General features: G+C 39.5%; 2 protein-coding genes across 14 annotated transcripts in view; one reads left to right on the top strand and one right to left on the bottom strand.

Annotated features, from left to right (window-relative positions):
* Positions 1-423: 423 nt before the first annotated feature.
* Positions 424-8,007, bottom strand: LOC122991066 (transmembrane O-methyltransferase homolog). 5 transcript variants are annotated; one of them, XM_044364680.1, is made up of 7 exons: positions 7,916-8,007; positions 7,551-7,670; positions 7,014-7,028; positions 5,006-5,043; positions 2,899-3,193; positions 1,016-1,212; positions 424-906 (listed from the first exon to the last, which is right to left on the bottom strand). In XM_044364680.1, exons 2-7 carry the CDS (start codon positions 7,633-7,635, stop codon positions 562-564), a joined length of 975 nt encoding a protein of 324 aa, XP_044220615.1. In that variant the 5' UTR covers positions 7,636-7,670; positions 7,916-8,007; the 3' UTR covers positions 424-561. The 5 variants fall into 5 exon arrangements, with proteins under 5 accessions (XP_044220615.1, XP_044220614.1, XP_044220616.1 ...); XM_044364679.1 differs by lacking the exon at positions 7,916-8,007 and having other exon boundaries at positions 7,551-7,683; XM_044364681.1 differs by lacking the exons at positions 7,014-7,028; positions 7,916-8,007 and having other exon boundaries at positions 5,006-5,122; positions 7,551-7,638.
* Positions 8,008-8,189: 182 nt separating this feature from the next.
* Positions 8,190-11,461, top strand: part of LOC122991065 (LIM and calponin homology domains-containing protein 1-like) — a 95,785-nt gene continuing 92,513 nt past the window's right edge. For 6 of the 9 annotated variants that reach the window (XM_044364678.1, XM_044364677.1, XM_044364676.1 and 3 more), the window contains exon 1: positions 8,195-8,503. In XM_044364678.1, coding sequence (XP_044220613.1) covers positions 8,402-8,503 — 102 coding nt within the window. In that variant the 5' untranslated portion in view covers positions 8,195-8,401. Of the gene's footprint in view, positions 8,504-11,461 lie in introns of all 9 variants that reach the window. The other 3 variants (XM_044364670.1, XM_044364669.1, XM_044364672.1) reach the window with 2 other exon arrangements.

Genomic DNA, 11,461 nt, shown 5'->3' with positions numbered 1-11,461 from the left:
GTTCAGCATTTCCACATGGGACACCTGTCCATGTAGTATGAATACTTCAGCACTTTTAGTGTTTGAGATACCACCTTGCAAACATAATCCCATAGACTTCCTGTTTTAGGGTTTTTGGTTTTGTTTGTTGCTGATGAGACATTGTAGTGTTGCTTGGGTATTTGAGTTGTATTCATGTTTATTCTGTGGTGGTTCTATGCAGGTTGGTTTCTCTTTTTTTTTTTTTTGGGGGGGGGGGTTCTTTTGCTGTGTTCCCTCCTATTTTCCTGTGCTTGCTTTGCCCATCTACACACCTGCCCTGTATCATTAATAAACATTTGAAGAACATTTGAGCCATATATTTTATGAGAAGCACAAAACATTTTACTGTGTTTGTTTCCTTAAGTTATCCAAGTTAGAAAAAGATTAAACATTAAACAGCAATTCGAAAAACTGTCGTAAACCATTTATTCAGCACACAGGTCTCACACATAAGTAATACTCAAGAAGGTACAGTGGTTATGGTTGATAAAGTACACAGAGAAAGAAAGCACACACACACACGCACGCACACACACTTCTTTAGACTCTCTGGTTGACGTTTACGCTAGTTCTTTCCTTCTGGAAGAAGATCTCTGTCATAAACTGAAGCTCTGTCTTGATGCAGTAACAGTCTGGTTTTGCTCTGATATAATCCACAATTCCTCTCAGACTTTCAGCTCTTGGGTCCCTGATGATCAGAAGAACAGAGCAGCCAGAGGGGCAGAGGAGTTCCTCTCTCTCCAGGGCCAGCAGGTCTGTAAGGTACTGCTGGGGGTCATGGTCCATCAGCACCAGATTGAAACCCTCACTGTTCCCTTGATCGGGTTCAAGAAATGGATGCAATGTTGGGATGCTCTCATCTGAACTACATGTCAACACCTGGAACTGCAAAAAGAGCACGAGTTAGAATTCCTCTTTTAAATCTGTTCTTGTTTACCACCTTGTCTGTTATGCGGATGTGATAAACTGAAAAGCTAATCTACCCTGAGCGTACCTGGGAGTGTTTGAAGCCCGCCACCAGTATGATTTCCTCTCCTAGCTCTGATGTGAATGGGTCCAGCTCCACTGTGATCAGTCTGCCAACAGGGGACAACAGACGCAGCAGGCGGACAGAGCTGTAGCCGCAGTGCATCCCCAGCTCCAGCACCCTAGACGGGCAAATTTGCCTCACCACCTCATCCAGTGCCTCGCCTGAGTCAACAGGACAGGGCTGGTGTTGATTTCTTTGAGTAATTAATGAAGTATCTAAAGGATCTAGTGGTCATTTAGGATCATAAATGTTGCGCCAGGAAGGTGGAATATATGAAAATCAGTGCCCTTCTTATTTTAAACTTGACAGACTAATATTGCAAGTATGTTCCATTAAATTAAAACTTGGATTATTAGGTGTGGATTGATATACTGTGGACATAGAAGCACCAGTTTTATCTTAACCTTTTTTTTTTTTTTTAAATTATTATTAGTTATCAATATTATTACATGCAAGGAAGTGAAGACTGACAGATAAACAATGTGTCATGTAGAATCACTTTTCAATTCACTATGTTAAAGCAAATTTCAAAAGTTACAGACTTTTAGAGAGACTAACAGAGCTTTTTTGATGACTTGTGATCTGTAAACATATTTATAGAAATATCATAAATTGCAGTTGTCACAGTGGTTTAACTCATAGCTAATTCATGAAAACATTTGTTTTATTTTGTTCTACTTAAACTTGAACTTGAGCTACATTAAGAGAAAATCCAATGTGAAATACAGTATGTTGCAAGACTGTCATGTGATGGACAGGTGAAATGCAATGCACAAACGACACAGTGAGTTTGTAGCAATAAATGAAAAACTGATCATAATTCCATATCAGTCAAATCTTGGTCTAATATATGTGACTCCTTTGATTAATAGATTCACATCTTTATATCATGGACGGTTATTCAAGGTGTCAACTTGCATCTGGATTGCAAATAAATAAGCTTTAAACATTGACTTGCAACTTGTTTATATTGACTCCAGACTTGAATCTTAATAATGACTTACAAACAGTAACAGTTGTTCAAGGATTGGTAAGGCACTGTGAACATTCCTGCAAAGCAAAGTTTTGATTTTTTTCAACTTCCCCGAATGCTCCAATGTATCACAGTGTGCACCTGCCCGCTGTTATGGAATTTTCCATCTTTAGGGGTTACAAATTGGGTTATATTGGGTCAAGCGTGGGCCTTGAGGTCACAGAGTAAACAACATTAAGTCTTACAGAGAGAGACACCGCTTCTCCTTGGATATGCAGCTATCTGGGTGTTTGGGAAAACTGGAGCCACTCTGATAAAGAGTGAACCGGCGTTGTCCCGGTAACCAAGGTCAGGAAGATGGCCCTAGACACCACAGATAGGTGATTGCGCAGATTTCCATTGGCATAACCAGACAGTGCTGACAGAAACCTGAAAGTACCATGCAGTGTGACCAGAACTAACACGGGTAAAGTGCAGTTCCTTGTTTAGAAACTAGTGAACAATTTTTTCATATTGTAGGCTGTCAGACCTTCAGAAAGCAGAACGGGAAGAGACAGCATCTTGTGCAGAACACCTTGATGTTTACTGTTTCAGTTCTCAGCTTGGCCAAGTGTTTCAATAAACTCAGCATAAGACATCAAGACTCCTGTACACTTTCTTCTACCTGAAGTGTTGACCAATGCTCGGAATTTCTACACAACACCCACCACAAGAGTGTGACACTGAATCAAAACACAATAAACTGCGCTGGTATCTCAGCAGCCTCCACTGGATCTGTACCCAACATTATAACCTTTGGTTTAAGAGACTTCAAGGACAATTTCTTGTATCATAAATGCACATGATAAATAAAGCGATTCTTATGCATACTGACCAATTTGTGGACCGATGCAGAGAGAAGGATGTGTGTCAGCATAGAGGTCAAAGGTCTCCAGGACGCTGTCAGCATTGCCATGGGTGCATTCGGAGAACACAAAGGCGTGGGTGCTCCTTACACACACTCTTCCTCGCACCAGCCTCAGTGCCCAGGCCAGAGCCCGATGGCACAGTGCGGCAACTTTGACATGATAGCGGCTGGATAACATGATGATGGCAGGAAGCAGTGGGATGGAAACGACCGTCAGCCACATTTGAATAGCTGTGGAGAAGATAGTAGGAGGCCTCAAAATCTGTGGATGAAAAGAGGAGAAGTTGAGATGTGTGACTGATTTGATGAATGTAATATTTGCCTTTTTAAAAAAGCTAGACATCGCGTATTATTTAGACTTGATTGAAGTCTGATAACCAATTTTGGCTCATTTACAGCTCTTATGAAATACCAGATTTTACTCTTGGCATATGAATTGAGCAAGAAAAGAAACAAAATCTTACTGAAAGCAAAAAGCATCTTCATTTTCAGCAGATGTAGCCAATAATTTGTCATATTTGATAAGATATTTTGTGGTTGTGTTTTGTAAAATAAAGAAAATACTCTGTGGAGTGGAAGTTTGGAAATCTACAGTAAACTCAATCCACTGATGAAGACTGTGCCATATGGTTGAAAGCTCCAGGAGAAGCTAGTGGACCTAGAGCTGAGATTGTATCTTGTCATGCACAAGTTAAGTATTTCATATTTTATACTTATTATTTTGTATATGTGTGTTTCCAATTCAGAGTTGCTTCTTGATACCTGACACCACATTATTAAAAAAACAGATAACATTTAGGATTGATTGATTGATTGAAAGGCAGCAGTACAATACATAGTCAGTACAGGGTATCCTACCAATTCAATAATTAATACATGAATCAATCCTACAATATACAGCATAAATCCATATGTATGCCCAAACGGCTTAATCTATACCTAAATAAGTCAAAATCAATCAGACTTAAAAACCATATGTTCTCCTAATCCAGACAAAATTACTCTGACAATGCATTAACAATTAAAACAAACAAAATGTGTATTTAGGAACTAATGCAACTCAACTTAAATAGTTATATTTAGGACCAGCTGCTACTCAGCCAGCTCTTTAGGGAGGACTTAAAGTTTCCAGCAGAGCTAATCGACTTAAGGCCTGCAGGTAACCCATTCCACGTAACAGCTGCTGAATATAAAAACCAGTCAGAGGACTACATTGAGGAAGCTATGACTTGTAATTTTTTAGCAGACAGCAAAAAAATGACAAAAACACTGGTCTCTGGCACCCCCTGCAGACACAATGTGGTATTATTTTGGTGTGAACTGTTAAGAATGTTTTGATTCCGACATATAAAAACATCTTCTACAGCAAGGAATGTCAGAATCTCAAGTATCCTTTGAGAGTCCAACCACCAAACACTCAGATTTTATATATTTGCCCTAAATGGGTCAACAGCATTTCTTAAATTAACTCTCAATATAATAAATATCCCACACTGCCTCCTTGGTTTCTGAATGATATAAACCTCCTGTCTGTAACGTAAAGGAAACTGCACTTCTCTTTGCAAGTGAAAACATCATTTTGTGAGTTGTGTATCTTTGGGGTTCCATAGATTTACCACATTTTCACATTTTACAGGAAAACAGGGAAAAGAAACACCTAAATGCACATTTTCAGTATTAAACATACCAAACATGACACAATAGAATGATGGTTGAAAAAGTAAAGTAGCAGCCGAGCTATAAAGCTACATATAATTCATATTAATATTCTTTTTTGCAAAAAACCTCCATGTTTTATTCTTATTCATCTTTACTACAGGCACCATCATGTATTCACCGTCTACTGTATCTTGCAATAAATAAAAAATGACTGAATATACAACGGTATCATAACATTTCTAACAGTGTAACATCAATACACATATCTAATAAATGCTGTTTTAGATTAAAATTGTAAGAGGATTCTGGGTATTCTAGTAGCTTATTAGGAAAATAAAGAAAATGAAAATTTGAACAAGGACATTGAACTACTTTCTCGATACAGAAGTAATAACAGTAGCAGAGTAGTACTTGCCAAACCGCAGCGTTGCTCGTCCAGCTTAAGAGTGTGTCCTGTCAAACACAGATGGGACTGTCACTCTATTAAGTCAAGTACACTATGGGTGATGAGCATATGAAAACAGCGTGCCCACTGAAAGACTAACCATGATGTTATTTTAGACATAGGCTAGATCTTATCGGACAAAGTCAACTTGAAAGAAAACGAAAAAGGAAGGAAAGGAAATAGATGCCTGTGTGATAGAAGACAGGAGAGGTGAGTGAGTACACCTTCAGTACAAAAGGAAATGAAAATTTCCTGTCTGGGAAGCCGCTCCTCCCATTTTTTAAGCACTGCTGCGTTATTCCACAAGAGGTCAGCAAACATGTAAGAATATAACACCTGTGCAGGTCAGACGCTTGATTGGCATCCTCTAACTATGGGGCCTCATATGGTAAAGTGGTTAAAAATGGTGAAATTATTTGTGTGCGGCCTTTCTTTTTGAGAAATCTGCCCAATTAAGCTGACTTACTATGTAAACTGTTTATTTTTAATTATTTCACTGACCAAAGATGGATTGTGTTTCACTCAAAATGCAGTTAGAAATGTCTAATGACTAATGGAAGCGGTATGAAAACAGAGATAAAGACATTTTCTTAATAGTATGCTTTAGTTTATTGCCTTAGGGTGATACAGGAGGTCATAGTTGACTCTGTTTCGCTTCTGCTCTACATCAGTGAACTCTTTGCTCTCTCAGTTGCTCCACATAGTGAAAGTGGGTGTGAGATCCCCAGTGTGTTGCTGCCCTCATTGGCTGGTGGTGGAGTGGCACTGCTCTGTGTATTTTTGGCCATTCGAGCGAATCATACTGCGGCGTGCAAGTCCCTGTCAGTCCAGCTGCGTCAAGTTAGCAGCTGGAGCAGCCGGTTTATTACCGGAAGCGAAGCCATTCTGCAATTAAAATAAGAGCATAAGCGGATGGCTGAAGAGGTGGGTGGAAGCCTCAGTAACCTGTTTTATAGCCTACATTTGTCAACTCTGACATTAGTTGCCTGTGCATTTTCACTGACAACTACCAACAATGCCTGTAAACCACACATCCATGCCGTAAACCTTATATTAGGTCGGCTTGTATCAGCATGGTTTTCCTAAAGATCAATACGTTAGTTAGACTTTGAAAGTCCTCACAGGTCGTTTAACAACTTTTATGTAATGGAGAACAGATATATGCAATTTTTGGTTACCTTCCTGTTTCATTTGAACCGCAGAGATATGGAAAGTATGCAAAGAAGAAGAAGTTAAATAATGAAATTTAGTGGCTAATTCTCAGTTTTTTCAGTACTTACACTTATGAAAGAGTGTTAAACGTTGTAGCAAAAGCCTTAATGTCGTTTAAACCCATCTTCATATTTGTGAAACCTTTATTTTGACTATGAAAAATGAAAAAAAAGGCGACCCCCCCCCCCCCGCCCCATCCATACCACATTAGACCGAGTCCAGATCAAAAACCTCTATACTTAGACTTGTCAAGTCTGGACTAGATTACCAAGGAGACTCCAGAGACTCATTAAAACAGTTTCATATTTGTGAAACATTTATTCTATTTGTGAGAAATGAAGACGGCAAAAAAAGGGGGGGCTGATTTCACTGATGTTGCAGCTCGAAATTCACAGCAGGATTCCACATCTTTCCATTTTTCATTTCATTGGTTTTGACCATGTAGAGTTTTTTCACTTAAAAGCAAAGACAGTAAAATTATTTTTATCTTATGAAAAGCATTTACACAACATATTTTTAGCGTAAATGTTCTAATCTGTTTAATGTGGTCTCGATGGGAAAAAGGCAGTAAAATCCTTTTATTCATTTTTCATAAGCAAACTAAAGATTTAACACAACTGGAAGTGAATTTGAACAGCGTTAAAGCTTTTGCTCTGATGTCTAACACTCTTTCATAAGTGTGAGTGGTGAAAAAACGGTTAATCCGCCACTAAATATAAATAAAATATACCTTAACCACCGTTTCGTCAAAATTTGGACGCCTCACCTCCGGTTCGGTGGCCTGTTCGGTTTGAGAAAAAAAAGTTACAAGCAGGGAAACTGTTCAAAGCCCTTTCCCATCCTGCAGCCCATGTTATACTTTTCATTTCAGTTGAAAAGAGGAGACTTTAATGAATGTGAAAATGTCTTTAAATCGGCTGTTAGTGTTGCCAAACGACCTCCTGCAAGTTTTGGACAGTGACGTTATTTACCATTGAGATAAACACATGCTTGAGCTAGCTGCTAATTAGCTAACTAATAATTCTGTGACTCGAATGTCACTATCTTGAAATTAACCGTTAGCTAATGTTAAAATCACAGGTGTGAAAAGGAGGCCAGGGACAAACTGAGGCTAACTGTTAGCTGTTAGCGATGGCGTGTGAGATAACGTTTCCTAGCAACCATCTAAGCTAGCCAGATAACTTAAGATATATTAGCCTATGGATGAATTACTAACACAGTGTTAGTAGCTGCCTTCTGTGGTTCTGACTTACAGTTTTAGTTGACAGCCACACTAGAAAATGCATTACTATTTTGTACTTACACCAAGATTTCAAAATGTCCTTATCATTCTCAGTAGCCTGCTGTCCAGTTCCCTGTACGGTGTTACACCATATTTGGTGACCCATCAGATTCTGTGACCTGCAGTGTTGGTACCCAGATCCTTAAATAAAAGTATCAATACCACAATGTAAAACTACTTCGTTACAAGTAAAAATCATGCAGAATCCTACTTAAGTAAAAGTATAGAGGTATTACCAGCTAGATTTATTTGAAGTACTAAAGCCTGATTTTCTGCAACATTAGTACTTTTACTTTAGTACTTTAAGTAAGATTTTAAATCCAGGAATTTCACTCGTAATGAAGTATTTTTTACATTGTGGTATTGATACTTTTACTTTTACTTACTACTACCGAGTGCTACTTCCAACACTGCAGGTCACAGAATCTGATGGGTAACCAAATACGGTGAAACACCTGTTAGCTTGCGTTAGCTAACCAGGTTAACGCTAACGTTAGTTGACTAGGTAAATAACGGTTGTTAGCTGATGGGTGTCAAAGCAAAACAAGTACGGTGCCTGATCGTTGCAAGCTTTTATTTCGAGTGCCCTCCCCGGAAACCGTGCATGTGACTGTGGCTAACTTGACGCTGATGTCTGCCCACAGACTCCAACTGGAGCGATACTGGAGAGCAGCAACTGGTCCGTTCGCCTCGCCGGTGCTGCTGCTGCTGCTGCTGCTGCGACACCTACAACCGACGGAGGAGAACAAGCTGACTGACGCGGTTCACGACTAATTTCGTTGGAATAACGCGGCACAGAGCTGTTTTTTTTTATTTTTTATTTTTACACATTTTACAGCCTTTAATACTTGGAGAGCAGAGCTTCTTCGCCAATGGCAAGTCCGGTTGCAGACATAGGACAGTCTCATCAGCATCACCCTGTGACCGAGTCGGCCGCAGACTCCGCTTTTCAAGAGGCGCAGAAATGGATCGAGGTGAGTCACTGAATATCAACGAAGAGCCCGTTTAATGTATCAACACTTCTGCACTTTGCTTCCCTTTTGTGTAAGTGTTTTGTTGTCGTTATGTGGCCTTAGTTACTGGTTTGCAACCTCTACCTGCAGCGCCTTCTCCTTTATACGCCTGTTTGATTTTTATTGCTTCGTCACCTGTTGAAAGGTGAGCCAAACTGCAATAATTCAATTAACAAAAAAACCCCAGTTATGTATTTGAAGTTTCTGTGTTGGGTTACAGGGTGTCTGTTGCTCAGTGGGGGTATTTATAGCGACTATGTTTAATTTAATAGTATTTTAATCCAATCTGCCATATAACATTCTTGTAGTAGTCCAATAGGGACTTGCGTCAGTGAAACTCAAGTTAATAACTACCATATTGCTCCCAAAACAGAAAGTTATACGAATAACCTCTATTGATTCAGCATATCCGCAATCATTTTGTAATGTTCAGTATAAGATATTAAATGTTTATACTAGACCCTCCTGAGTGTTACAGCAGGCTCTCCGTTGCTTTTGGTGAGGGCTATTGTACAGTGGCTGTGGCTGCTGTGGGGCCTGGTGCGTGTTTGGCTGAAAACAATGAATGCATCATGTGGAATGGATTTTTGCCTCATTGCGAGCCTGGTGAACAATAATCACACAAACGAGGTTTTGTTCTGGGAGAATTTCAATCACGACACTCGCCTGCCCCCGTTGCATTTGACTTTGTCATCCTGCAGTGAGCTGCCCTCTTGTCAGCCCTTCAAAACACTGATGACTGGCTGATTATGTATATGTGTGTGCTTCTGGTGGAATGCAGTCACAGCTTTGTAGGTTTACATAAAGGCTTAAATATGTGATTTTTAAGCCCACTGTGGCACAGAGAGAGCTTTTTTTTAAGTGATTGATTCAGAGCAGCAGGGGCATAGATAGGAATTATGGAGCCTCTTTACAGGAAAGGACTCTGGGACCCCCCCATACTCCTCTCTAATTTACATTTCCTAATCAATCATTTGACAAGTTGAGTGCAGACAAAACCTCATTACATTAATTCCTGTGTGTCTCAGTGAACTGGACACCTTCTGTATTTGTTTTGGAGGACTTTTTGTTTGTAGTTTTGTAGTTTTTAGTGGTTTTAAAGACAGAAGTTAAAGCCACAGTCTCTTTATTTGCTCTTTATTTTGCATCCCTGCATTTTTAATCTTTGTGATCAGCTACCACATTACATTTATACTGGTGGGACTGTCCTACGAGCTATTTATCCTATGATTTGATATGATTTATTTATCCTATGCATCATATAGTCAAATGTATCACAGCTACAACTTAACTCACAGCCTTTGTATTACTAATAAGACTGTAACAGTCATTTTACACACTTTTTAAAAGGTCTGCTGTTTCTTTTATACATCTGCCCAGACTTGTATTTTGACATTTATAATCCTGTGTTTCTTCCTAAAACTTATTACATTAACTTGTGTACATATTAACATGCTCTTTTCAAACAAATGCAAGTGTGTGCAACCTTGAAAAAAATATTTAAAAATGATAAATCCTCTTTAACAGTGTCAGGCGCCATTACAGGCCTATTTAGCAGGACCAAACTCCTCGGAGGCCCATATCACATCTTTAAAAAGCCACTACTGACCTAGAATCTCCGAGGCAGATGGGACTGAGAGCTGAAAAGGCGGGAGGGAAGTGATACCACTCCTGCGTTGTTGTTCTTCTATCACCCTTCTCCCTAGGGGGCTGATATCATTACCTACACACACACACACACACACACTCATGGTAACGGTCCTTCAGTCACCTCAGGGAGGCAGAGACAGGACACTGGTTTCTGAATGAATGGAACAAGACAAAGCCTCAGTTAGCATCCCAGTGGCCGATGTTTCACTGTATTCACATGCTGTATCGTACTGTATATGATGTCAGGACCTCAGGCTTGGGGTTATGACAACAGGTTTCCTGTTTGCCATGTTTTGTTAGTGACAAATCAGAGCGCGCAAAAAAACTCCATCTAGCATCCTCGCAGCTGTAACTTGTGCGCTTTGTGTCGTGCACTTCGTCAGCTGAGGTGTAAAGTAATAATCGCACCTATTAATATCATGTCCAACATGTCGTGGAGGAAATAAAGACCGGCACTGGATATCTTAATTGAGAAGGCATATATTTGAATCTTCTGACCTTCTTTATACACAAAAACATCAGATACCATAGACTTGACATGAAGTGGCTTGTTTGATTTCAGGGCCTGTTCAGACTACGTGTGTTTGGGATGATTTTTCATTACAAGGAGCAGTTACTCTCTAATTTTGGTTTGTTTTGGCAGGTGAAAATAATTTGAATTCTGTTCTTGACTCTGTAACCACACAGAGACTCTTTAGACTGCTGTTGAAAACCAGATTTATGCTTCTCTGTCAACGCGTTCTGGTGGTCCCTCCATAGTTCCAGTTTAGGAGGAACTGATTTATAGTTCAGCGTAACAGGACATGTATGTGTACTACATTATCAGGCATTCATTATGTACCTGAAGTAATCGTTTACACACGGCATAGAGCGAGGCTTGCTCTGGAAATGACTTTGCCAGATAACAAATTTGAAATTAATCTGGCGTTGCTGAAAGGTAAAAGATGACTGAATCTTCAGTTTGCTTCATGTTGTCTTTGCTTGAAACGATCTCTTCCAGCATTAAAAAAAAACATGTAGGAGAAAACATGAGCTGCCTTAGCCGAATTAGCACGTGGAATCACAATAGCCGAAGCATACAGAAGATGCATTTTTGAGGAAGCGCATGTCACAACCAAATGTTAAACTACATTTCCCACCAAGATTTGTTTCATAAATAATCCCTAATTGGGAGAAAGAATTTTTTTCTTCTTCTTTGGTTATAAAGTAACTTACCCATATTTTACACTTTGATTCATGAAATAATGTGTCATCATGGGAACCAAGCTT

The sequence above is a fragment of the Thunnus albacares genome, chromosome 10 (assembly GCF_914725855.1).
Source record: "Thunnus albacares chromosome 10, fThuAlb1.1, whole genome shotgun sequence".
NCBI lineage: Eukaryota > Metazoa > Chordata > Actinopteri > Scombriformes > Scombridae > Thunnus > Thunnus albacares.
The sequence above is the reverse complement of the archived record's forward strand: the minus strand, read 5'-3'. Positions and strand labels throughout refer to the sequence as shown.

Bases quoted from the DNA above. Each gene is read 5' to 3' on its own strand.
- LOC122991066 (XM_044364680.1), bottom strand. From the start codon at position 7,635: ATGGGTCACCAAATATGGTGTAACACCGTACAGGGAACTGGACAGCAG. The intron at 3,194-5,005 runs GCAAGTACTACT...TTTCATCCACAG, and splicing joins ACGAGCAACGCTGCGGTTTG to ATTTTGAGGCCTCCTACTAT. The intron at 907-1,015 runs GTACGCTCAGGG...CTCTTTTTGCAG, and splicing joins CGGGCTTCAAACACTCCCAG to TTCCAGGTGTTGACATGTAG.